Raw genomic sequence first — 25,625 nt, 5'->3', positions numbered from 1 at the left:
TGATAAATGTGTTAACGAATTCAAAATCTAAAAAATAAGCTAAACGAATCTTGCAAAATAAGTTGAAATACTATAAAAATACACAAAAGTGATTGAATAAGTAATTAAGTAAACGATAGGATAGCAGATAGAGTGTAGTAAAACGAGTAGCGAATTGAGTTTTTATTGCATCTATAAAAATCATGGAGAGAAAAAAAAGAATATAAAATAAATCTTATGATTATTTTTTGATAAACCATTTGTACACACTCTTTATTAATCCTGTCTGTGACAAGGTAACTGTTAAATGAAAGAACAAACAGTTGCAACTAATTCGATCGGTTTATTTGAATAAACAATTGGAATAAAAGTTTATTTGTATCTACGATTGAACAAGTATGAACTTTTTGGCAACACCATTGGAGGAGGAACCCACACGACGCGTTTGACACTTTTATCGCGTGTGCGTTATTCGGGACAGTGTGTATGGAACGGATACGTTCGACACAAAGCGAGGAAAAGAGAAAAGGGGGAGGAGGGAGTAAGGGGGCGGGGAGTAAAAAGAAGGACGTTCGACGACGCGACACCAGCGAATCCTTTCATTGGCTGCAGGCGAGAAGTACGAACGGCAGTAGTCTCTACGGAAATCCGGAATGTTTTTTTTTTTTTTTTTTTTTTGTTATTTTACATTCCTTCTCATTCACTCCTATTTGCCTCCTCCTCCCACTACTACTACTACTACTACTACTACTTGTTCTATACGACACTCCCACTATCGTCGAGTGGTCAATGCGATTCTTTACTTCAATCAAACGTGTGTGCCTTCCAAAAAACAAAAATAAGTAAGGACAAAAGAAACCAAATACAACAACACAACACAACACGACACAACAACAAAGTCGTCTTTGATATGAAATGTTAATTTCAACACATAAAACCGTATATTTTGTATGAAACTTTAGCAGCCCTTGTCTCTTTATCGTTAAATTCGCATCTGCCTGCTTATAGTTACAAGGTAGCAAGAGCTATATTCGAAATATTTGAATTAGCTTATCGTAGGATCGCTGACAGCTGCCGGAGCGGCATCGCGCGTGCTTCTAATTACTTGATCTAGATCGGTCGATCCTATGAAGAAGAAGAAGATCTTGAATGGTTAATTTCTTGAATAACGAGCTTACCTTTGCCAATAGGAAACTATAAAAAGCTTCCAGGTAAATAAATGCTCATTTCTGAAAGAACATTTATCTTTTAAATGTTAATTTAAAAAAAAACCTTCTTCTTCCTTTTTTTTTATTACACAGATTATCTATCATTGATCGACATTAATTTATTTCGTATCTCGTTTAAATAAGATCATTATTTTAATTAATTGAATACGTAATAATACATTTGTTTGAATTTTAAATAATAAATATTTGTCAATTATTTATTATTTTTGAAAAAAAAATATATATATATATATATACTGTTATTTCCATGTAAAAAAAAAAAAAAAAAAAGGAATATTGGTTCACGAAGGGAAGAAAAAAAAAGCGAGAGCGTTGTTTGCGGTAGGCGCAAAATTCCGAGGATGAGAGACTGCCAGGACGTGGCAAAAATCGTTCGTATTTTTTAAGATCCCGACGTTGAGATAGTGTCGTCGGACCAGTTTGGCAGGCGCGGCACGCGTTTCGACGCGGCGTTTTTTAAATAATTCATAGGAGAAAGAGACGATCGTTTGTGAAGACCTGTGTGAGGGACAAAGATCTGTCGAAGGAGAGAAGGAAGGCGGGGGGTGGGGGAGGGGAGAGGGGTCAGGGTAGGGGAGGAGGGGAGTTACCACGCATACGCATAAAACGAACGAAAAATGTCGTTCCCTCCACCGAAGTGTCCTGAGAATTTCGAAAATTGAACCAACTCTTGTGAGTTATTACATAAACCTTCTTTTTTTCTCTCTCTCTCTCTCTCTCTCTCTCTCTTCTTCATCTTCTTCCTTTTTTCTTTTTTTTTTTTTTACTACGTAAAATTTCAAATTAAATTTATTGTTTAATATAAATTTTTTTGTCTGCCTATTTAATCCCCAACCGACGGATAAAAGAAACTACTAAGGAAACGTTTTTGAGATTTCAACGTTTAGTTTTGTTCCAAAATTGGTTTTTGAATCGTTAAAGAGATTAAAGACCAAGGGGGAAAAAAAAATGAGAAAAAGAAAACAAGGGAAACGGAAGAAATGTTTAAACAATTTTCTTTTCGTAAAGATTGAAATCACCTTATCGATGATGCCCCGTGGGTTAAGCGCATATATTCGCACCGTAGAATTCCTACCATCGTGTGGCATCACTCGTCGAGGGGTGGAAGACGAGTTATGTGCGTCAGGAAAAGGACAAAGAGAGAATTTCTTTGCTTTCACGATTAATTACGCCCTCATTCCCGCCCCAAGTGCGGCTCTTTCAGCGATGCAACGTCGATATTGACATTTGCCTTGCTTGCCTTTCTCTCTCATATCCTCTCTCTCTCTCTCTCTCTTTTTCTCCACAGACACAAACACGCACACATAGAGAGAGAGAGTAAGAGAGAGAGAGAGACATACAAACAAGCACATATATACATACAGAGAGGACACGTATATGCACCAGTCATTCTTCTTCTTCTGCATTTTTTTCAACGGAGAGGAACAGCAATTGGAGGGGTGGCAGAGGTAGTAGAAGGGAAGAAGGTACACAGAGGAGAGAAAGATGTGCGAAAAAGGTGGCATGGGGGTGTGCCAAGGGAGAAAAAGTGAAAGAGATATATGAGAAAGAGAGAGAGAGAGAGAAAGAAAGATATAGAGAAGGAAGGAAAGAGGAAAAGAGAGAAGGGAGAAAGCGGGAGAGTATTATACGGGGATACACCCCTATCTTTGAAGCGTGTACTTATCGACTGCACCGACTACTACGCTTCTTTTTCCTCCGTAGTTCAGCAAGACAGACCGCTAAAGGAGAGCAGGTAGGTTGGTAGGTAAGGTAGGTTGGTAGGAATGCGTGTATAAGGGAATTAGACCATAATCGTCCACGCGTATGCCGCGAAGAAGGGGACGTTTAATTTTCCGCCTACCTTGGACCTCGATGTTCACTCGCTCGGGGTGCCACCTTCGTGACATACGTTTTTTCTCTCTTTCCAACTATCTCTCTTATTTTCCTTTTATCTTATTGATTATTTTTCATTTTTTTCTTCTACTAACCAATGATGCCCGCCGTTCAAATGTATGTCTCTATAAATTTTTCCATTTTATCTTCGACATCTTTTTCTTCTTCTTCTTCTTCTTTCTTCTTCTTCTGCTTCATACGCAACAAACAAATTCTGTTTCTTTATTTTTTTTTTTCTTAAAATGCTTTTATCGTTACATAATTGTTATTTATTTACAATATATTTTGATCGTCAATTTAAAAGATCAATACTATTTGCGACATATAGATGAGGTTTATTTGTTAAGTTCAAATTGATTATTAACAGGTCGTATGGACAAAAATAATTGTTAATATTTTACGATTCTCGTATTATGTTACGAAGGGTTTTCGTTATCGCTGAAAGTAATTTAATTTTAGGGGTAACCGGCAAAAAAAAAAATCAATTTTATTTTATTTCATGAGCGCCTGCGCTTGAGTACTTGATTTTTATTAAGTCGGGGGATTATCTTTCGCAGGATATGTCGGTAAAGAAGTTTCAGTCCTACCATTATTAAAAAACTTACTAGAGCTAATAAATGTTCCTAATGTCCGATTGTCGATGCCTTTTTGCGCCATCTACTGATAAATTAGTACGTCGGTATGAAGCTTCTTTCTCATGAAGTCGATAATGTAGGTTTCCATAAGGTGATTTCAATGCTAGCAGAAAGTAAATGACTTACAATAGAAACTGTTACTTGTAAAAAAATATATTATTATTGTTTTCTTTTGCAAGTGCAGGTTATAATAAGTATTTTAAAAAAACAAACATAGTTTTTCTGATGAAATATTTGTAATGTTTATTAACGATCACTATGTTTTATGAATAAATTATTTTGTTTATCGACCGAGTTTAAGTATACTACATGAAAACTGCCTTAATTTCGCAAGGTAAAGACATGTGGCGCATTGCACAACTTATTGTACTATTTATCAGACTATTTACGGAATATTAAAGAACTATTCCGTTTTACATTGTACCAAGCAACTAAGTACTGACCATAGTTAATGATGAAGTTCCTAGAGATTACAGAACAATTTTAATTCTCATAATATCCTTTTTTTTTCTCTCAATATACACATACATGCTAATTTAAAGTACTTTCTCGGTTAAGAGTTAATCTAATGCGTTGGCCCTGGAAGACTATACTTTTATTACTGGTTCTATTGGACTTAACAAGATCAATTGAGGCGATATGGTTGCCTTGATTTTACGATAGTACGTTTTAACGATAATGATCTAAAAGGCAACTGTACGTGATGTTTCAGAAACAAGATCATTCTAGAACGTCAAATTAATTAAACATGTCTTATTGTTTTGCAGCACCTATATCACCTGCAGACAGGAGAGGGAGCGTTCAGGGAAAGAGGCAGGGGTCGAGGGAAGGGTACCACGAGGGTGAGTAAAATATATTTCAATTTATATTTTTGTTCCATTTATTACTAAGATAAAACGTTTACTTTACGTAAAAGGACTGCAGTTCTATAAAACTTCAAGATTTATTAAAAATAATCCACACATATTTTAAAAAGCCCTGCTACCTGTTTTTGGAGTACTAATTTTGGTCACATTTATCTCTACTTGGCTCTTAAAAAGGATGGATCGCATCTAGTAAAAACTTTTGTAATTTTAAGTACCACTATATATAACAAGAGGAATGTTTTCTCACAATGATATATATATACATATATGTATATATGTATATATATATATATCTCTGCAGGAGAAGAGACAAATAAAAGAATAGAGTATTTCAAAACGCGTGGAAGAAAAATTTTTAATCGAGCAAAGCCCTTTGCGATCTCGTCCGCGAGCTTTGAAAACAAGAGGTGGTGGCGCGACGTAAAAAAAGAAATCGTCTGAGAGGGAGAAAAAGGCGAGACGGAAAGATAAAAAAGGCAATGCGCGAAGTGCGATTCCGTAAACGATGCCGTTCAGGAAACATGCTTTTAAGCGATTTTTCTTGTCTGCAATCGTACTACTATGTCCCCTCCTTCCTTCGTCACCCTTTTTTACGAATCATTTTTTATGGCATCCCTTATCTTGATAATATATATATATATATGTATGTATATATTTTTAATCATAATTTCTAAGAACTCCCAAACAACATGCATTTATTTCTACGTAGATTCATTTTATTTTTCTACTTCCGATTAAAATATTTTGTAGAGAATTTTTTCAATGATAATATTTCTCAATTTTTAATGTGTATACATTTTTTTTTTTTATAAATATTATATTAAATACGAATTATTTATTTGAAACTGTGCTTGTGAAAAATTCAAACTGTTGGATCGCTGTTGGATCTCGAAAAAGAAAGAAAGAAAGAAAAAAAAAGAAAACAATGTTATATCGTGAAAAGAATATAATGAAAAAATTATGACTCAACGTCGATTCGTTTCTTTTAAATATCTTGGATGTGGCTGTACAGAGTTTGAGAACTGATATTAAGCAAGATGGTATTGATCGACGTGTAGTGCGCCTGTCTGCGCTGCACCGCCATGTTTAAAATTGTCCTGTTTAAGCCTCCTAGTGGTTAAACCTACAACTATATACTGGGTTTCTCGTTGCATTTCCTAACGTAACGTTCTAAGAAGATATCATCACATTTTTTATGTTATTCATTTACACATTATTATTAAATAATCTTAACAAAAGCTTCATTTACATTTTAAAAATTGTTATTTATAATTTTACTTATGTCTAAACCATATTTTATACTTGTACAACTAATTAAATTTAAAAAAGCCATAACAAATAAAGAAAATCGTACTTGTTCAAAGTTTATATATGACTAGTATGATTAAATTTTTTCAATAATTATTACAAATAATTAGAAAATAAAAATAAATAAATAAATAAATAGTATGAATATTTTTAAAAGATAAAATAGGATTTTTCGCGTATTCTTAAAGTTAATGATTTTTTTTTTGTTTGCTTCTCTACTAGTGGTAGTTTATCGATTCCTTCTACAAAACAGTATACTTACTTTGTAGAAGCACCTGTGCTCACTTTATGCTTTACAATATTTCCCTTTTTTTTTTTTTTTTGAGAGAGAGATATATGTCATTATGCAAAGCATTTATTTCGAGAATGTGTTGGACTTTTACTGAAGAATAAAATATATATATATATATATTGCCTCTATTGTTTGTGTTTTATATCCTCTAGATAAGAACAAGTATATATTTTTCTGAACTGTGTCAAAGAGGTAATAAATAAACATAAGAGATAGATTCCTAGAAGAAAACAGCCAAGGGTTGTCTGGCGCCTACACTTGAAATATCTATCTTCAGTTAAAAGATATATGATCTTCTCAAGCGAAGGACCACACGTGTGCATTTGTTTAAATATTCTTAAATAAACTATTCGAACACGCCCACGATGAATAGGAAATTACCTCCATCTTTTCTGGAGCCTTTTTTTTGTTTTAAATTCTCTCGATTCATCAGAAGCATCTAAATGTTCAACGAATTTAAACACAAAACTCTTGTCAAATTGAATACAATCAATAAATCTATTAGTGTTCAAAAATTACGTGTTACTGCGATCATGTTATACGTGTAACACATAAACTTGATTAGTACGTGTAACGAATAACTCATGCTAGTTAACAACGTACGTACTCGTATTACATATACTTGTATCATTCAAACACCCTCATAATAGTGGACACTGTTATTTGTTGTTTTCTTTTTCATTTTAATTTTTCATGTATCAGGTAACACACTAGAAGACATCTGTTAATCGATAATGGTCTATCGTGACATGCTACTTTCTGTGAAAAGTTCCTTTGTCACATTACGAACGAATATTATCTTAACACTATAATAATCGTTTATAACATATTAGCGTCATTTTTGTTGACAATACTGACCGACTGACTTTTTTCCTATCTGTAATTATACACTGACAAAGACATTATAGTATTTTATGAGAACGATGTTTCTAAGAAAAACTCCAGTACATAATTACTTTCGTCAGAATTATGGGATATGAAAAAAAAAATATGCAGTTTTCTATAAAAAAAAAAAAGGAAATGTGTATTACAAAAAGTACTTTACTTTGAATAGGACAACTGAACGAAAAGTAATTTGTTTTTTTTTTTTAGAAAATATAAAAGAGATAGAAAAAAATATTATGTTAAATTAGAAAATAACAATATCCACTAATATTTACCATTTTTTAAATTTTGGTTAAATTTATTGAATCAAATGAATTAAATCTTGAATATTAAATTTCCATATTTTAAATCTTATTTTTTTCTTTTACCTTCCTTCTTTCGTTATGATACACACGTACGCTCATCATGGTGTCGGCGGTAGCAAAATTGCATTAGGCAAGTATAAGAGGGGGTCGAGAAGGACGGACGACAAACGGGGCTGCTGAGTAGAAGGGGTAAGGGGTGGGTTGGACCACGCCATCTTGAACTCGCGAACAATGTGTCGCTTTACGAGTTTCTCTGACGGAAAACTGAAATAATCTTGCCGACGTGATTCTATATAAAATGACTAATTCTCTCTCTCTTTCTCTTTTTTTTTTTTTTTCTTTTTTTTTATTCCTCTAAATATTTTTTCTAATAAGTAATTTTTAAAAATGTCCATAACATTTTTGTTATCTGCTCTTTGGTGGGATGTGTTTAGAAAAAAATGATAGAAAAAGTAGTCTACAATTGCTTATCATTACCGATATCTATTATCGAGTAAATTTAAGAGCATTTATGTTACTAAATCCGTTTCTTCCTCCTATCCTTCTCTCTCTCTCTCTCTCTCTCTCTCTCTCTCTCTCTTTCCCTATCTCCCTCGTTCGCGAACGATTAATGAGATTTTAATTACTAACCGATGACATCATAAATTGCGAACCATTAAGTTTCCACCCGTTATCGAAAATCCGTTCACCGTTTATCATCCTTTATAACATCGTAGGATTTTCTACATATACATATATGTACATATACTTTCTATCTTTCCTAGTCAAATAATAGTAACCTATGACCTTTCTAACTATTCTCACAAATATCTAATTTACATTCATCATCTTAAACTATCAAAAAAGAAAAAAGATAAAAAGAAATAATAGTAGAAAAGAAGTCCAAAGTAACTTATGCGAGAGTCTCGGTTCAAGGGACCGCTTCGGGGCCTTCCAGTTATCTAATCTCCCGACGAATAGATAAGATAATTTCGGCTATTTTTCATTCCGTTTTCTGCGTTGGTAAGATAAATAAAGTCCCCATTTTGTTATTAATAGTAATAACTTCTCTTTATACATTTGAATTCTCTCTTTGGAATTTTATTACCGTATCTATCATTGTGTACGGTAAGTGCCGTTTCTCGTGATATGCAACTAAGATTAGACGATCACCGTCCTACGATAATTTCTAGAATAATGGACAATTTTGTGTATTCGACTTTAAATACGTTTGCATAATTTCTTCGTGTTCGTGTAAGATATTCATAAAGACGAGGATCGAAGATCACGACCGTATTCTTTGATTATTTTTTGTAATTGAAAACCTAAGCTATTTTGAATTGTTTCGTAACGTTGGATAAAATGTCGACTGAATTCTTTTTCAAAAAAAAAAAAAAAAAAAAAAAATGTTCATACTTCTCGTGCAATAACTAACACAACTTGAAGAAAGTGCAATGAAAATGTATACTCTTCGTTTTTATTTTTCTTTTTTTTTATTATGTTAAATGTTACTCGTACCGAAAGAATTGTTTAAAAATATGATCTACTTTGTAGAACAACAACTCGAAGCTAAGTGTACGGTTGCTTTATAGAGGTGAACACGACTAGCTATTAAAGGGTTACTCGGTTTCCTAGAAAGAGGGTTGGCACAGAGCGGATTTGAGAGCGGCTAAAAGGGTGTTATTCGCCAGTGGCAATGCGCTCGGCAACTTGTTGCAGCGACGTTAATAAACGAAGTCCCGAGGAATGATCTCGTTTGAAGGATATCTGCTTCGATCCTTTACCTTCGTATATTCCAGTCACGGAAAGCGAGCCACTTAAGAGAATGAGGTAGGAAGGGAAGGTATTAGAATAGGAAGGAGAATTTTATCGTCCCTCGACATCACGTCTTATCACTTTGCTTTTCGTTTTCTGCTACTCCTTACAAGTGCTATCAAACTGAATACAAACGATACTGGGTATTTATTCAAATGTTAACTTTTGGGATCCTATCTTTCTTAAGCATTTGCATTATTTTATTGTTCAAGAGATAACCATCGAATAATAAACATGATTTGTGTAATCATTTTAATCGTCATTTAAAGTACAATCTTTGATGTTTAGGAAAGGCAATCAAGACAATCTCTGAATTCATTGAAAGAGATATGATCGTATAGATATTATCAATGACAACATTAAAATAATAGCAATAAAAACAACAACAACAACACATTCACAAAGAAAGATTGACGTTGTCCGTAAGTATTGTCGTCGGGAACGTAAGAGTCGGCGTCGATGCGACTCTCGCGGAAACGGAAGGAGTGGGAGAGGAGTGAGTATAGGTTGATGATAGTGGGGAAAAGTGATGCCCGGGTAGAGGGGGCCTATATAGTAGTAGTATGAAAGCAGAGTCAAGAGGAAAGAGAAGAGGGTTTCGACCGCGTCCCTTCGAAGCGGCGGCGGCGGCGGCGGCGGCTGGATGATGATGGTGTGGGGTGGAATGGTGAGAGGAGGACTATCCAAGAGGAAACGATGCCGTGAGGAGGAGGGATAGTCAGGCGCGAGTCGTTGTGTCTAGAATACCAACCTTAACTGAGGAGATGTTTACAGTGGCGCGCAAAAGTTAGCCGCTAGTTTAATGTCCCCCCTCCCCACTTTCTATAGTTTTAGAGAACAAAACCAAGGGATTTGAGTAGATTTTTGAGTAAAAGGGCTTTCTCTTTAAATTTTACAGAAAATGAAGGAGACGAGGATTGTTGAAAGGTAATGAAAAAGATGACGACGCGCTGGAAGGTTTTCTAGAATGCAAAGTATGACTGATTGTGAGATGAGAGTGAGATTTCTGCATGCCGATGTATGTGTATCGGAAGAAACGAAAAGCGAGGGTGAGTATGTATGTATGTATGTATATGTGTTTGCGAGGTAAAAGAGAGTGTTCCTCTGGAGAAGTGGGAGTTATGTTGGATGAGGAGTAGATGGAGGAGGTGGAGGTGATAAAGGAGAAGTGGGGGATCCCAGTCGGCGGGAGTAAAGGTTCAATGGTGGGGAGAAGGCTGAAAGGAGAAAGACGATTGGGGGGATAGGGGGAGGAGGAGGTGGAGGAGGAGGAGTAGGAGGGGGAGGGGGAGTACGGTGCGAGGGAGAGCGAAAGGTTAGCGACACGAAAAGGCACGAACGTTTCCGAGGCGCGCGTGACGCGAGGTTATAGCTCGGTGAAGAAGCAACGCGGAGGCGCGCACTTGACGCTACTCTAGTGGCTAGCTTCGTTTGCCCGAGAACGACGTGACCCGTGTGTCTGTACAAAACGCGAGTATATACTACTATAACATTGTCAAATTTACCCCGTTATAGAAAAGGGACAAAATAAGCGCGGTAAAGAAAGAGATAACGCGTGAAACACATTATCACGAAAATACCAAAAAGAAGCTAAAGAAAAAATTTAAAGGTAAAAACGCGGAGCACAGGATTATTATCTAAGACGTGTTATTTTTTACGTTTTTGTTTTTATTTTTATATTTATTTTTATTTCTATTTTTATTTTTATTTTTTTTTTACCTTCCCCCCTCCCCCCTCTTTACCATTTAATTTTTTCCTTTGATTTTTGTCTTTTTTTTTGACCTCACGTGCGACGTGAGAGAAGGGGTAAAGCGAAAGAGACAGAAAGAGTGGGAGAGACAGGGTGAGACAGAGATGAATAGATAGATAGACGGAGATAGAGAGACCCACGGCGTCAGCGCGGGAGGTCGATTTCTGTTCGAGTCAAAACGCGCGGGCAATACAAAAAAGTTTCCTCTTCTTCTTCCTCTTCTTCTTCTTCTTCTTCTTCATCTTCTTCCTTTTTTTCGTCTCCTTGAAGTTGTCCGGAGTATTTTCTTGAACGATTTGGGTGTGGCGCGGAGAATACGAGAATCTCTTGCGCGTCATGAGCGCGAAAATTGAGAAAGAGAGATAGAAAGTAGCTAAGAGAAAAAAAGTTTGACAGAGAGAGGGGAAGGGAGAAATAGAGAAAGAGAGAGAGAGAGAGAGCGAGAGAGAGAGAGAGAGAGAGAGAGAGAGAAACATAGAAAGTATATAGTCGAAATGTTGGAACGCATGGAAGAAGAAAGATAGAACGTGTGAGTGTGCGCTTAACGTGCATTGGAAGGTTCTCCCGAGGAGAGGAGAAGGCTTTGGAGTGGGAGTGCTGGTAGTGGTGGGGAAAGGGGAAAGGGGAAAAGATCGACGAAGAGAAACGGGGAGATAGAGAACAGTCCCGCGGCTGTTTTTTGGCGGTGAACGATCCGTGAGTGTGTGTGGGTGCTCCTCCAACGAGTCACGATCGATTTTTATCGGTGGTCAGTGTACACGAAACTCCTTATTTGAAAATAAATAAAGAAATAGAGAGATAAATAATAAAAGATCCATAGTATTTTTATTCGGCGAAAATATCTTCAGAATCAAAGTGAACGTTTGTTGTTTTGTATTCGAAGGATCTCTCGAAGGAAAGGTAGGATTTCTGATTTATGTTTTCTTCTTACGCTTACATCGTTCGTAATTTCTATCTGTGAATAAGATATCGGTGAACACGATTTCATCGATCTTCGTGGATCATTTTTTCGTGCAAAAGGACAACAGGATTTTTGGGTTGTAATATGTTGTAAATCTAGAAACGAAATTGATTTCTTTCTAGATCGAACAGGATTCATTTGAAATCTTTTTCTTGATTGGTAGAGATGATGGAGAACGAGAAAGAATGTAAATGGGCGGGAAATTTGAATGGAGTATTATAAAGAACATGTGGAAATGATTTATCGGTTGAAAAAAAGAAATGAAAATGATTCATGATTAACGATTCAATTATTTTACGTTGGATAGGATGTTTTTATAGAAGACAATAATTTTCATCTTATATTGGAAAAACTCAAGCGATGTGTTTCAAGCTGTGTCGCATCCGCCGGGTCTTTTATAATCATAACGTATCCACGACAATGTAATAACATTGTCTTTTATTATTTAATCGTTTAGTATAATATTTATGTGTTCAATTATAAATATTTCTATAAAATCTGTCAAAAGAATTTTATTTCAACGATCGTAACATTTACTAATTACATTTTGTCGCGTGTTTTTGAAATATATTCGAATGTTTTGGAATCATTTAGAAGATATTTTTGCGATTGTCATTTGAAGCATGAAACACGACAAAGATAAATGATTTTCAAATCAACCGGGGATAAGAGAAACCGCGCGTTGATCCACGTTACAACCGATATCGTTCACATGTTGTTTACTACAGCTTTTAACAAAGCTTCCCTTCCGTTTTCACGCTCGGAAACATCCCGGAGTATCGTTTGAGGCTCATTCGATCATTACACGAGAAAGCCTTTTCTACTCTCGATTTATTTTAAATAAAAATAATCTTCAAACATTTATCTTCATCCCTTGTTTTATTCGCCTTGCACAAACAGTCGACATTTTTTTTAAATTTATTTCACTTTTTCTTTCATCGACTTTCTATAAGGTAATATTTATCATATTATACTTTTATACTTATATATATATATATATTATATAATTTTGTTGTTTTTATCGAATAAACAAAAGGGTGAAAAACACGTTGAACATTTCACCGATTGCGCAATTGTTCTATCGCGGAATTCAGGTCAAGTCTCGGTATTCTTTCTTTACTGTTGGTTGTAAAACAAGACACTTAGAAAAATATCAGTCGATTATTATGAATGATACTTAAGTTTCCCATAATGGCACTGGAATGAACAGAATTCAATTCGTTTTCCAGTTAGCTGTCCATAGCTAGTGAACGATACTTTTGAAGAAAATGATTTCCAATACGACGCGCAACAATTTTGCGCGGCGTTTAAAGTATACGTTTGTATTTGAAAAAGTGCGTGCGTTTGCCGCGCAAAAGAGAGAAAGAAAAAGAGAGAAAGAAAGAGAGAGACAGAGAGAGAGAGAGAGAGTGATACGAAGAAAGAGATAGAGGGAGCCGGTGAAGCTCGTTTTGGCTTAAATCGACGGAATGTGAATCATCACGAGTGGAATGACCGGAGGTAAGCTGAAATCGACGGCTAGAGAGCGGTCGTTGCCCACAGAGGCCATGCGTTTCAACGCACTTATGAATTGACACGTTGCTATAATAACTATTGTTTTAATATATCATACATTTAGTTTCTCCCCTTTCTTTTCTTTCGATTACTCCAAGTATTTTTTAAGTGAAAACTTTGTTTTTCTTTCTTTTTTTCTCATTTTCCATTTATGCTTAATTTTAATTTTTAACAGTACTGTTATTTTCTCTCTTTCTCTTTCTTTCTTTCATTCGTATTTCTTAGCTAGTTGAATGAAATTTTGTCAGACAAAGAAGAAGCTAGGTATTGAATTTTTGTAAGGGAAATACAAAACGAAAGACCATTTAGCCATTTATAATTAAACGACATTTTATGGTAGTAGGGGTTGCGATAGGTATGGCCGATCCTGGATGAGTATTTATATCGATACACCATACGTGTCTTCTTGAAGTTTTCCTTATTCGTCTATGAGAGGACGTTGATAAATTGAAGTTTATATTACGTTGTATTTTTCTTTTCTTTTTTTTTTTCTAATAGCCAGATAAAAATAACGAGATAATAATATTGTTTATAAATTATCTGACTAATTGAAATTTTGAAATTAATTCTAAGTTATATTGAAATAGATTTACATTTGTCATTTGTGTTATTGCACATATAGAATTTTTACGTTAACATAAATTAAGCTTAGTTTTAAAGTACATTTGAAAAAAAAAAAAAAGAAATCGAGTTTTGTTATAAAACGTGAAATAATCCTCCTCACTCGCAGACATTAACGTCCGAATAATTGGCCACGTGATCGACCACGTGGCTCGCTTGCGTAATGGATTCCCTTTCTAACTCTCTGTATCATGAAACTCTCGACTATAGATTTAGCCAGCAGTATTTTTACCTGCCGATAGATAAAATAAGAAAAAATTTAACGAAAAGGAAAAAAGAAAAAAAAAGAAAAGAGAAAGATCCATTATGACGTGCAGATATTATATTTCCCTACAACGATGATCGACGTTTCAAAAGAATCCATCATCTTTTTTATTTTGTTCGACTGAGAATATGGGACTAAAAATTCAATGTGTTCGAGAATATTGTCAGGTAAAAAAAAAAAAAAAAACATTTTGTTGATCGACGTAGATCAAAAAAAAAAAAAAAAGGGAAAATGTTTTCATTTAAAAGAGGAAAAAAGGAAAAAAAGAGGGAAGAAGGAAAAAAAATTGAATAATATGCCAACGATGTTATTTATCAATGAACTATCAACGATATAAGTAATAACAGGCCTGAATTATCATTGCCCCTCTTTTCTATGATATATATTATATATTATATTATATATTATATATATATATATATATAATATCTATATATAAATAAAATCATTAAGCGTACATAATGCGTTTTGTAAATCTTTGAAAAGGTGCTCGGAGAAGCGTAAGGTTCTTCCCTGGTATAACTATGCTTCCAACGAAGCGAATCGTTTGAGATTTAAAAGGGAACGAAATAAGAGAGAACACATTATCTTTTCAATAACCATGCTCGTTAGCTACCATCGACTTCGTCTTCCGCGTAATTTCGATCTCCATTGTTGGCAGGATTGTAATAGACATCTCTACGTGCACACCATCTACACAAAACTTACATATGTATACGTATGTAAGATATGACGAACTTATCCTTGAAAGATCGACCATCCGTTCGAACCTACCATTTTAACGATCATTATGCGCAATAGATCGTTTAGTCGTCGATTTATTTCTCTGATTTATGGATACGTGACTTAATGAACCAATTAACTTAAATATTAAATCACAAAAATCTATCTTTTAATATTTTTATAGATATATTTTTTATTATGATATGTATATGTGTATATGTGTGCGTTACGAACAAAAAAATAATAATAATAATAATAATAATAATACGAAACAAAAACGTTCGATTGAATTAACAATATTTTTAAGTCTTCCTTTTAAAGTATTAAATGAAAAATGCATAGTGGAGGGGCGGGGTGGGCGAGGGGAGGGGGGGGGTCTGAAGGAGAGTAGGAGAGAACATTGTATGATTAGAGTTAAAAGGTAGAAAGGAAAAAAAAAAAATTATGATTTAATGAATTTCCACGCTCAAGTTCGGTCATTAAAAACAGGATGTGCATTTGCTTGTCTTTGCCATTAAAGAGCCTTTGCTCGTCTACTAACGCGGGTTTGGACAAAGGAGAAAGAGAGATCTCTCATCCTTTTTCTTTTTTTTTTGTATCCTATTCTCTTTATCTCTTTCTATCTTCGTTTTTCCTACTTTTTGTTTTTTTTTCTTTCTATTTTTTTCTTTTTCTTTTTTTTAATTTCTTTTTTCTCGACTCGCATGAGTTTTTTCTACGGCCCGCAGCGGATTTATTTCCGACGAGATCGTCCAAAAAATGAGCTCGTAAACGAGCATGCTACAACCATCGTTGTTGGTTGTCGTTATATAACGTTGGTGCATCGTAGCCGTTAGAAAAATGAACGAACGAACGAACGAACGAACGAACGAATGAACGAATGAACGAACGAACTAACCTGTGTGAACGTCGTTGTTTTAAATGAAATAGCCAGAAGGTGCTCTACTTTGTATCACATCTTGTTCTTTTTCTCTTATTTTATATATATATCTCTATCTTGTATCTCAAAAAAGAAAAAAGAAAACGCGAACGATTTAATAAAAAAAAAAAAAATATCTCTACACCAAAGTTTTGTTATCAAAATATGAATTTGAAAAAAGAAAAAAAAACAAACAAACATTGTAATATTTCGAAATGCAAAATTATGAAATATTTTTAAACGAACGTCCCATTTTTCCCTGAGAGATCTGAAAGACATTTGCAATCTTTTAGATAATTACTTAAGTATTAAATTTATGAGATAAAGAGAAAAAAAAAAAAGAAATATAATCTTCTCGTATGGATGAAATTACAGTCGAAGAACACACGTAGGAAGGATCCTTCTTAAGAATTCTCAACGTTGAGGAGAAAGAGAGAGAGAGAAGGTATATGCGAATAATCGATAAAATTATGGCGGTAATAACCGGTAAGGGTTCAGCCGCGGTGGTCATTGTCCTTAGTATGAGACAAGGACAAGCCGAAGGTATCGAAGGTTTGAGCTTTTACCGCGACATCGGGTAAGGTCGTTAGTGTCGTTCGTCGAAACTCATCTTCGACGATGGAGATCGATGAGTACTTAAACGTACAATTCGCGACAAGTCAAGTTGAGTATTATTTTTCTTACCGTTGAAATAAGTAAAAGTTAGTTATTATACGGTGTATATAATGGAAGAGAGAGAGAGAGAGAGAGAGAGGGGGGGGGGAAAGAAAGATATATAGAAAAGGAAAAAAAAAGAAATAGGGGAAAGAGAGACGGTAAAAAAAAAGAAAAAATAAATAAATAAAGAAAAAAAAGTAAAAAAAAAAAAATACATTTACGCGAGTTATATAGCTTGGCATGGACAATAAAATATTGCGTCGCGTCGTTTCGTAATGTCTCCCATAAATTGCCTCGCCTTTCTCCATTCGGTATCATTCTTTTATCGGTAGAAAACAAATAATGACTTTTCTGCCCATCGTAATCGTGCGATAAGTCAAACCCAACCGAATTACTGTTACCTGTAATGTTTAGTCGTATCGATGTAATATTTCATTTGAAAAGAAAAAGACAACAAAAAATACAAGTAAAAAGAAACATAAATTTATAATAAAATAATATAAAACAATTAAGACAAATATATTATTTAAGATGATGATGATGATGATGATGATGGGTACAATTTTACAAGGTAAGATTTACAAGTTGCTATGTTATTTATCGTTATTGGCATGTAATCACGTCCTACGAAATTCTAATAATAATAATAATAATAATAATAATAATAATAATAATAATAATAATAATAATAATAATAATAATAATAATAATAATAATAATAATAATAATAACTACAACTACAGAACGGTGCTGACGACGACGACGACGACGACGACGACTACTACTACTACTACTACGTTTACGACGACGACGACGACGACGACGACGGCGACAACGACGACGACGACGACGACGACGACGAAGTTTAATACATTTCGAGAAAGAAAGTTTTCATCTCGTTTGGAAGGCTGCCTTTCACGTGACGGTTCGAGAGCAGGGAATAAGGAAAGACTATTTATAACTTTGGCTGGCTTGAAAAAGCACCGATTAAAGTTCGCGATAAAAGACGACGAAGAAAAAAAAAGAGAGAGAGAGAGAGAATGTCGAGATTTTAAAAAAGTCGATTTACCGTGATACAACGTCGAATATCTATGGTAGCTGCTAACATGTGTCATTTTGAGATTCTTCGTCATTATAATGGCACCGATCATCGCATAACAAATGGATGAGTTGTGATTACTATTCGAAGGTAATGTGAAAAGGAGTTGTATCAGTTTGTCTCGATGATATGACGAGTCTACTCAATCGTTACGTCTTTCCTTATTTGTAATTACTATCAATACTATGTCCACGATGTGATACTATCATTTGCAAACGGTCATTATTATTATTATTTTTCTTTTTTTTTTCAATGAATTTAATTGGAAGGTGAATTATTCAAATTTCTAGTTTTTTTCTTCTTCTTTTTTTTTTCATAAATTAAGATTATATGTATATATACATATATAAGACCGGTATATCTCAGTAATTCATTATATTTTAATAGTTAAATCATAGTTCGTTGCTTGCCAAAGAGATATTTGAACGATATATTATATTTAATAAAATGATCGAGAGTAATTCCACTCGCAAAGTTGCATCTCGATTTATGTAAATAAAATATCTCAGCGGGTGACAGAGCAATCGGTAGGCAAATACGATTCTCTCCTGTGGGCTTAGCGTGGGCCCAAAGACCTTGCCTATTTATAAATCCAATATATGCAGTCTTCGTTATATGTGAGTTGTGTACTCTATCGTGAAATACGTGGACTTGAGAATGAAATAGGATGGAGGGCGTGAGATTGAATGTTTGTATCATGCACGTGCAAGAGAAAATTAATAGCTGTCGATTTCTATATATATATATGTATATATGTATATATGTGTTTTGTTTATGCGTTTCTCACCGATACTTCGGAGACACGATTTTATATGTATATTAGAGACAGTATTTCGATCGTGTCATTAATAGTAAAATAAGTTATATTTCTTTTATGTAATAATGAGCTTATATAATTACTTGTACTTATGATATTTTACAAACTAAATGTCATATTCCATTATACGAAGTAAAATTATTATTGATTTTGTTCTATCATTTTTTTTTTAATTTGTATTTTATTGATTTATTTGTTATTTCCCCCCCCCCATATCACGTCGTTCAACATACAAGTGTCCATTACTGGAGCAATCAAAATTGATTGACGATTAACGTGATATAGTTTTATTTTTGAAAACTCGAAACGTTTATGTTATTATCGTATAATAGAATTAAGGAACGAAGAATGACGATTTGAAAGGAAGGGGAAATACAAAAAGAGAAGAAGGGGTCATGCCTTAGTACGACCGATGATGTTCGTTCAACCAGTTGGACTATGGAAACAGTTTCAGCCGCCTCGGCCTACTTAGGCCATGTAGCTATTTTTAGCATTAGGGTCACACCAACGTATACTCGCTTCTCGTACCAGCATCCTTTTCTTCCTTCATTTCCGAAGATAAATATATGTATACGTCATTTCTAGTTTGTCCCGTGACAGCCGCGAAGATGAACACGGTATTAGAAATTATTCGATGCAACTATCCTACGTAAAAAAAAAAAAGCCTTTCATTTTTCTTTTACTTATCTTTTTTTTTTTGTTTCTTCTTCTTCTTCTTCTTTTATTAAAACTTCTGGCGTTGATTTATCGTCATTTTTATCATCTTGTTCGAGTAATAAATGTACGGACTCTTGATTAGTTTTTGAAATGATGTTCAGTTGAATTTGTTTTGTTTAAATCTAATATTTAACTACTCAACGCTCAGCGCTACGTGATTACGCGTTAAAATTACCAGTACGCGGTGTTTTGTAATTTATCACATCCAATTAAATTGTTAATTGAGCATAAAGTATAATTAAATGTTGAAATTTTTTTCTCTCTCTCTCTCTCGCTCTCTCTCTATAAAATTAATGTAGGTATTATGCGGAATATAAGTCTAATTAAAAGTTTTAAGAGATTTTAAAAATGAGACCTTTTCAGACCGATACCTTTTCACACACACAAAAAAAAAATAATAATAATAAAATCTACGTTAAGTGCTTTGAAGAAATAATATCCTAAAAGAATTATTTGAAATGATATTTAAAATGTTACATTTAAATTGAAATTATAATGAATGTGAAAATAACAAGATGATAAAATTCGAATAAAATAAAAAATAAAAAAAATGTCTATTATGAATTTTTCAGAGTTATAGAAAAATCGCTCGACAAGTCAGCACGCCAGACAGTGCACCCGCTGGTCTTGGTAGTCCTCAAGCAGGCATCGGTGGTCTGCAACAACACCAACAACAACAACAGCAACAGCAAGCGCAGCAGCCTCTGCATCAGCCGGATCCCATGCAGCAGGCCAAGGACAACCTGAACCCCGCGGCGAGTCAGCAAACGGCGGCTCTCAGAAACGGAAATCCACCGCCACCCGTTGTCTCCATGGTGAGTAACTCAGAAATGTCTTCTTCTTTTTTGTGTTTTTTTATTTTTTTCACAACAAAGTTATCTTACACAGTAAACCTATTGAATACGAATAAAATGATATTATTTTTGATGAAAGATATTTTTAAACGAAATGATTCTACTACGCATTAGCATGATTACTTTTTGATATAACTTTGCAATGAAGATAAATGTTATTTTTAAAAATGTTCCGATAAAATAGTAGGACAATTCAATTTTATTGTTGATAATAGATGTCAGGCCACTCTATTACAGTTTTACTTATCAAACTTTACTCAGCAATCGCACAGTACTCTGATTACTCTTTTTGCCTTATATACAGTTTTATAATTTAAACGATGATTATACGAACACCTGCGATGTTCTCCATTTACAAAAAAAAAATGATGTCACCCGTTGGATTCATATTTTATACATTTCATTGTATTTCATAGCTTTTGAATATTCAATTTGCAATAGTTAAATGGTAATACTGATAGCGATTACTTTGTATGTTTGAAGTGTGGCCTGATAATGTCGATTTTACTCTATAGCAATACTAGACCTAAGACCTAGACCTAAGACCTTGACCTAGACCCTTGCTACTTGCCCTTTCCATACCGAAATCTGTAAACTATCCTTTATACCGAACTAAAATTGTATTAGAACTCTCAAAGCCTAGGGCTATTTGACATATTTGATTGTAGAAAGTATTATTAGTATACTTTTTTGCTTATCATGCTATCAATTTTCTAACAATGAAGTTTAACTAAGAAAAAATTGCATCATTTTGTTTACTCATTTGCAAATAATAAATTATTTTCGATAAGTATCTTATCTGACATTATGTGTACTGTATCTTATTTAAATAATATTTAATCAGTGCAAAGAAAGGATGCAAACAACTATAGCTATTTGATTATCTATTAAATCGATCGCTACTTATACATAAAATATGTAACTCAACCTCAATTAGATATATATATATATATATATATAAATGTCCAGTTGGAGACAATAATTCACGCGACTATTCTTTTGTCATTTGATATGCTATGATCCTTTTGCAACAACCACGAAGAGAGTTCTATCCTGTTTACAAGGTAATCGGAGATTGCTAACGATCTAACGCTATCGTAGATCAAAGTTAAATATTTTTTTCCAGGGTATTCTTATTCATCTAGACCAATGGCGGTGGTTTTCAAACTTTTTTGTCCTATCGCCCCGCCCCCCTTCTTGACCAAATATTGCTAATATTTTTTCACCACTCCGTGCGGAAAGTGTCAACAGAACGAAGTTGCCGCTTTCCGCTTATGTCGAGCAGAAAAAAAGTATACACACCATGGTCAATAAATAAAAAAGCCTCAGAGCACATGTTTATTGACCTCGGCTTCGCCTCGGACAACAATTACATGTGCTCTGAAACATTTCTTAATTTACTGACCTAGGTATGTAATATACTATTGAATTCTTTTACAGCTTCTTTTACAGCCGCATCAATCGCCCCCTGCCCCTGAACCGCTTCAATCGCCCCTGTGCCCCCCTGAACCGCTTCAATCGTTCACCAGGCCCACCAAGTGCGAAGAATAAGAGTTACAGAAAAGCAATAATTCCCGCTTTATGAAAATGAATTAATTTTTTTCTATTATTTTAGTACTATTGACACAGTTTGACACAGTAGTTTAGTAGTTTATTTCCTCTACCCCCAAAGTCCACGTTTCACTTTGGGAATCACTGGTCTAGACAAATAAATCAAACGTATTTGGTTCAATTGACCCGAAAAGGAAAGTATAAGTAAAGTAACTCTTAATTCCTATTTTAAACTACTCTATAACCTAGTACGAATTAAAAAAGAAAATAATTCTTAATTAATGATTTAATTATATTAAAGATACTTTTAGATTAACTACTAAATTGAACCCTGTTGAACTGTTTCAATCAGAAAAGAACAATATGAAAGAACGATTTAAGGGGACACGTCACCTTCGAGTGTAAAAAAAAAGAGGTTTTTTTGTGAATTTTTTTTGCAGCCAGTTTTATTAATATCAATACAAATTTTTGGTATATGTAAGTTATATATCTGAACTATATTCATAATTTTTTTTGTGTAAAAATATTGTAAATTGTGTTGTCTGTGGTCACTTTTCTAAGAGTACAAAAAAAAAAGGTGATTTTCGGTGGCCCTCACTGGCAAAAATTGGTTCATCATAAACCAAAAAAACTGAGTGTTATCCTTTAGTAGAGATGTTGGCGCAGCGAATGAACGAAAGGAAATTTTGATTTTTTAATTGTTCTCAAAATAGTCGACTTTTTGCGAAAAAAATTGACATTTTTGCAGAAAAATCGCCGAGTTTTTGAAGAAACAAAAAAAAAAACAAAATTGGCATTTTATCGAAAAATCCTTTCGTTCATTCCCTAGATACGTGTATCTAGTATTACTGTACAAAATTTGGTAAGGATAGGATAAATGGTCTGGACGCAGCGAGGGCCACCGTTTTAAAAACGCGAATAGGAGAAATTAACGTTGAAAGTTTTGGTAACTTACTTGGAGCGCTACGGCGCGCTCCGTTTAAACTACTACAGTTTCGTAAATAATGCGCGGATCTTTACCAAAATTTGAAAAAATATTTTTGAAATACAGTAAAACCTCTTTTTGTGCGGTGTTTGTGTTTATTATATGTAAGTATTTATAAAATTTTCGAATATTTTTTTTTATTCGGTCCCTATCCTCCGCACAAAAAGAGGTTTTACTGTAATATTCTTTCAGAAAATCGAAAAAAAAAATCGATTTTTTTGTTGACGTGTCCTCTTAACCCAATGAAGCAAAGACTACTAATAACGAAAAGTTGAAAGAATGAAGAAAGGTACGAACAGACAAATAGAAAGAGTAAGGTTGTATAAGATAAGGTGTGAAGGGTTCGAAGGAAGAGAGGAATGTGGTCTTTTGTATTCGACTGGGAGAGTACATTTCGTTCTTCTTAGCTCGGCCAGTATGCGAGGTTACTGGGCAAACCAGTCTCCGACTACGGTATGCATTTATGTGCCAGCGACGATAGTATGTGTGTGTGTGTGTGTGTATACACTTGAGTGTGTCCAGAGAAGTAATCTGCGTGTATCCGTACTGTCTTCTGGACTTCCATTCGGCTTCTCTGTCTCTCTTTCTCATTCTCTCTCTCAGTCTATCTCTCGGCCAACAGAACCCCGTCCAATCGTCGGCCGTCAAGGTCACGTATAGACGGTCCGTCGAACTCCAGACTGTAAGTCACGAAGTAGTAATATGTATTCGGACATATCGTACTATCTAAAGACTCTCGTAGGCGTATTTTATTTCTTAACATTTTATAAAATAATTTATATCCCGTCATAATATTTCCTTTCTTATTTCATATATTATTATATCAATAATATTATAAATTGAAAATACACAAGGATAATAAAACGTGACTATAGGTAAAAAGTATCTCTCAACAAATCATCGAAAGATAAAAAAAGCGATCGAAAGAAAGATACTAGTAGTAGTAGTATTAGTATCAATGTAGATCAGAAAAAGTACGAGAAACACTAGTCTTCTTGGTGTCCCAAGAGAACGATCTCGTTTTCTTTACGCATTCTTCTACCCGTTTTCTCTGCTTCCTCTCGCCTCGAGCATGCATCTTTTACACGTGTCGAGGAGAAAAGGAAAGCGTCGAAGAGACATGAAAGAGTCGTAAAAGGTAGAGACAGGTAGAGCAAGTAGCAGCAGCAACAGCAACAGCACAACAGCAGCAACCTCTGATGTGAGTGTGAACAACACATTCGTATGTATTAGCAGCAGTGGCGACGACTATGGGGTATGGTGTGCAGTGGAGGAGCTAGCTGATGGGTAGAGCTGATGATGGTAGTGGTGGTGGTGGTAGTAGTGGTACTGGTGGTAAGGGTAACTGAAGGGAGGGGTGGGAGAAACTCACGATTCCTCCTTCTCTTCAGGTCTCATTCTGCTTGCCTTCTCCTCCTACACCGTTTTCGCGTCCCTCTCTTCTTCGTTGGTTAGTTCTCTTCTCTCTCTCTCTTACTCTCTTTCTCCCTATTTCTCTCTCTCTCTTTCTCTCTCTTCGTGTCTCCTCTCGTACTCTAACACATACCTCTCGTAGGTCGGCGGTTCCTGTTCCTGCGGGTATTGATTCGCGTTGGCGGCCGGTCACCGCCCCCGCAGTCGCCGTCTGTCGGTAGTCTACCCCTACCCCCTAGACGTCATACTGCCATTTCGGTAGCAAATGCCTGCACAACCCTCGTAGCGAGGACACACATCCACACACACACACACATACAAACAACGAATACTTCTTTTCTATCCTTTCCTTTCCTTATCTTTGGTATTTCTTTTTCTTCTTCTTTTTATTTTTTTTTTTCTTTATTTTTTTTTCCTTTTCTTTTTTCGTTCTTTTAAGATTCATTCAAGAAATTGGAAAAAATACTGAGAGTGCACGTTTAAAATTCTTTTATATTACGCATTTTTCCCTTCATTCCAAGAACGTTTCTTATACTCGAGCTCGGATATTCTATTTTTATGTATTTATTATGTAAAGTAAAATCTTGAATCCCCAAGATTGAATATAACAAATTTATCATAAATTGCATAAATACATAAAATTGTTAGACATTTTTAGTTTTTTCTCTCTCTATTCATTTAGATGAAATAAAAAAATATTTGAATGTTAGTCAAACGAATATTATTGTTATTATTACTGATGTTATATACTAATTCTATTGGAATTAAAGTAAGAATGTGTTACATTTTGGCATTGATTTCGATAGAATTCATGGGTATATTTGGCATTAATTATGTATTTTCACACATTATACATATTAGCTTAGATTCTGTAGAATATGAAGCGCCATCTGCATACGCAAACGTGGTTCGATGTCGTTCGACGGTAATTGGCAATATCGTGGCGATAAAGGTATCAATGTTGTGTCGGCGTATCCATCGAAACGCGCAATTATGCAGTAAACCAAAACCACGAAATGCCGGGCGATCGTTGCCTGTACGCGAATTGCGTCCGACCGCGAAGCACGTGCGGTTTTCTCTTTCGCAATTGCCCGTGATGGATACATATATACATACATATATACATACATATATATGTATGAGAAGAATATGTATATGTATAATAACGTTACGTAAATTCCAGGAGCCCAATAATCCCAAATAACAGGATAGAAATCCTTCCACAAAAGAACAAATTTTCTTCTATGTTAAAATATCTCCCTTTGTGTGTTTCTTGTTTAAAGTTCGTTCTAGAATTAAAATAAAAAATGATTTAAAGAGTTGCGGATTGAGTAGTCGGAGAACAGTCAGCTGTTAATCAATGAGATTTAAATTTTAATCAATAAGTTTTCGGTTGCTAAGATGTTAGTTGCTAATCAATAAAACGTTAGTTCTTTATGAATGAATTGAGATATTAAGAAAAAAAGATCGTAATCGGTTGTTTAGTTGTATCAGATGTAAAACCATTCTATTCGATATCGGTTGTGAAAAAGTTGTTCTCTACATTAAATAAGAAAAAAATTGTATTACTC

The 25,625-nt window shown here is 34.5% G+C and overlaps 1 protein-coding gene across 10 annotated transcripts in view; it reads left to right on the top strand.

The window, feature by feature from the left end:
- The window catches only part of Tet (tet methylcytosine dioxygenase-like), a 95,121-nt gene that overhangs the window by 45,876 nt on the left and 23,620 nt on the right, over positions 1-25,625 (top strand). For 8 of the 10 annotated variants that reach the window (XM_089174627.1, XM_089174630.1, XM_089174633.1 and 5 more), the window contains exons 3-4: positions 4,486-4,560; positions 19,824-20,066. In XM_089174627.1, the coding sequence (XP_089030753.1) occupies positions 4,486-4,560; positions 19,824-20,066 (318 nt within the window). Of the gene's footprint in view, positions 1-4,485; positions 4,561-10,460; positions 10,778-11,558; positions 11,819-19,823; positions 20,067-25,625 lie in introns of those variants that run through there. The other 2 variants (XM_089174637.1, XM_089174636.1) reach the window with 2 other exon arrangements.

The sequence above is a fragment of the Polistes dominula genome, unplaced genomic scaffold, assembly GCF_049000335.1.
Source record: "Polistes dominula isolate Pdom_NZ unplaced genomic scaffold, Pdom_raw_medaka contig_16, whole genome shotgun sequence".
Classification (NCBI taxonomy): Eukaryota; Metazoa; Arthropoda; class Insecta; order Hymenoptera; family Vespidae; genus Polistes; species Polistes dominula.
This window is presented reverse-complemented; position numbering and strand designations above follow the sequence as displayed.